The 2,947-nt window shown below is 36.7% G+C and overlaps 1 protein-coding gene across 1 annotated transcript; it reads right to left on the minus strand.

The window, feature by feature from the left end:
- Nucleotides 1–1,305: 1,305 nt before the first annotated feature.
- LOC103680802 (olfactory receptor 2L8) lies at nt 1,306–2,244 on the minus strand. The gene has a single exon (XM_008710282.1). The coding sequence runs from the start codon at nt 2,242–2,244 to the stop codon at nt 1,306–1,308; it is 939 nt and encodes a 312-aa protein (XP_008708504.1).
- Between the last annotated feature and the right edge of the window lie 703 nt (nt 2,245–2,947).

Below are 2,947 nucleotides of genomic sequence, written 5' to 3' on the forward strand. Positions count from 1 at the left end.
ATGAATATTAATAGCAATCTACCCAGTAGGTTACTTGAGCTTAGAGTTTTTCACTGGATTTTAATAGCGGGACCTGATTAGAAAAATTATTGAGCCAAAATATAATGACTAAAACTGGTCTATAGAAGATAACTTTCTCTGGACCTGTTTCACTAAAACTATAAGATTTAGTGAGTGGAAAATAAAATATCACATAAGACACATGACCCAATGCAAGAATAGTAGTGACTACTGAGTATGTAGTTAGTGTGGGGATGGTTATGGGAATGTCCTTGAAATTCCTAATTCCTAATAGCTAGACTAAAATGTTGACTGAGCCGCCATATAATTAACCTCACGATTTCTTGATACCTGTTGACACTTTGGAAGTCCGGATCTTGAGGAATACCTATCATGAATTCAATTTTGTCAGATTCACCTTCTTAAAAGAAACATAAACTTTTTACATTTTATTCAGAATGGTTTAAGGACTTTAGAGTCCCTGATGAAGTCTCAGCTAAATCCCTCTAGAGATAAGTTACACTAGAGGTGCCTCGGTGGCTCAGTTTGGTTAAGGGTCTGCCTTTGGCTTGGGTCATGATCTCAGGGTCCTGGAATGGAGCCCCATATCTGGCTCCCTGCTCAGCAGAAAGTCTGCTTCTCCCTCTCCCCCACCCTGCTCTTGCTTCTCTCTAGCTCACTCACTCTCTCTGTCTCAAATAAGTAAATAAAATACTTAAAAAATAAAAAGATTTAAATAAAAGTTACACTAAATTGAAAAAAAAAAGATTCATCGAACTTTACATCAGAAACCGGGGATGTACTATATGGTGACTAACATAATATAATAAACATTAAAAAAAAAGAATTGGCACAGATAAGTTACAAGTCTACAATGAGATGAAGAAGAAGTCTTCTGTCTGTTAGTTTGATCTAACATTCAGGAAATATTTAATATTCTGTTTACTTATCTTGCAAAATACATGGAAAATAGAACTGTTCTGCTGAATGGAACTTCATTGAGACAGTTTCCACTTTCATTTCTACATGACAAAGAATGATTATAATTTACAACATATCAATAAATAATGAATGCATTTGAAAAGGATTTTGAAATTGATCAGAAAAAGCACCATAAAGAAAAAAGAAAAGATAAGGCATGGAGTTACATATATATTTACACAATAATTTTGTCCAGACATGAGTGATTTTCTTCTCCTCTAATTTAAGTTTTTGCACTCTAAGTATAAAATAATATTTTAATTATCGTATGCTGATGAATACACTTATACCGAAGTCCTGAGGACACATACAAAAGAGCTTTGTCTACATTTTCATAAAGCAGATTCTCTGAATCACTCTTCTCAGGGCCCCCATCACCTCCTTGTTTCTCAAGCTGTAGATGATGGGGTTGAGCATTGGGGTCAGGATGGTGTAGAAGACAGCCAGGATCTTGTCCTCTGTTGGAGATCGGAGGGATCTTGGGTGTAGATAAGTGTAAGCAAAGGGTGTGTAGTAGAAAGTGACCACAGTGAGGTGGGTGCTGCAGGTTGAATAAGCCTTTTTCCTCCCTTCTGTTGACTGCATGCGGCAGATGGCAAAGAGGACCCGGCCATAGGAACATGCAATACCAATGAAAGGAAACACAAGGAAGAGGGTGGTGCTTACAAACACTGTGTACTCATAGACCCAGGTGTCCATGCAGGCCAGACTTATCATGGCTGGAACATCACAGAAGAAGTGGTTGATGGCTCTAGACTGGCAATAAGGAATATGGAGAATATATATAGTGTGGGCACAGGAGTTGATTGAGCCCATAATCCATGATCCCGTTATCATCACTACACACACTCTTTTGCTCATATGAATGGCATAGTGGAGAGGAAAGCAAATAGCCACATAACGATCATAGGCCATACATGTCAAGAGCAATGCTTCCGCCCCTCCTAAAGTCAAGAAGAAGAAGCTCTGAACCCCACACCCAATGTAGGAGATAGACTTGTTTCCAAACAGAAAATTGGAAGCCATCTTGGGGACAATTGTGGAGATGTAGTTAAGATCAATGATGGAGAGCTGACTAAGTAAGAAATACATGGGTGTGTGGAGATGGGTGTCTAGGAAGATGAGGATAATCATGGAAAGGTTGCCAAACAGAGCCATTAGAAAGATAAAAACAATGAGAATAAATAGGAACAGGCCAATTCTTGATGGTGGGAACAACCCCAATAAGATGAAATCAGTTGATGTTTGAGTATAATTTTCCATGGCACATTGATATGATTTTCCTAAAAGCATACACAAAAGTAAATAAGTACAGAACAATAAGCTATTTTCAACTCATTATTTTTCTCATGTTATGCATTATTTAAAATTTTAAAGCCCTTAAGTGAATAACCAAACTTTTCTATATTGGGAGAAAACAAACAGTTTTTGACACAGAGATTAAAATTTGAAGATGCTAGAATTTGTAGCCTATTTTCTAAGCCTATTTTCTAAGGCTACTTGTGGCCTATTTCTTTAATGTTACTAAAAAAACTGTATTTCTATTAAGAATTCATTAGGATAAATATGTTTTGCTACTCTACACTAACACAAGTATCACCAAAATCAGATATATTCAAAATATATGCCAAAAAAGTTAATGTAAATTCATACATTATTTGAGTTATTTTATGAGTAAATATTTATGACCTCCAACAGATACTTTTTTCATTCATATTTAAGATGTATGGACTATGAAAAACAAACTGAGGGCTTCAGAGGGGAGGGGGGTGGGGGAATGGGATAGACTGGTGATGGGTAGTAAGGAGGGCACGTACTGCATGGTGCACTGGGTGTTATTCTCAACTAATGAGTCATCGAACTTTACATCAAAAACCAGGGATGTACTGTATGGTGACTAACATAATATAACAATAAAAAAAAGATGTACTTCTAAAACGACACAGCCTACCAGCTTATGGTAAAA

Source organism: Ursus maritimus, unplaced genomic scaffold, assembly GCF_017311325.1.
Source record: "Ursus maritimus isolate PB19 unplaced genomic scaffold, ASM1731132v1 scaffold_5, whole genome shotgun sequence".
NCBI classification, from domain to species: domain Eukaryota; kingdom Metazoa; phylum Chordata; class Mammalia; order Carnivora; family Ursidae; genus Ursus; species Ursus maritimus.

Bases quoted from the DNA above. Each gene is read 5' to 3' on its own strand.
- LOC103680802 (XM_008710282.1), bottom strand. From the start codon at position 2,244: ATGGAAAATTATACTCAAACATCAACTGATTTCATCTTATTGGGGTTG.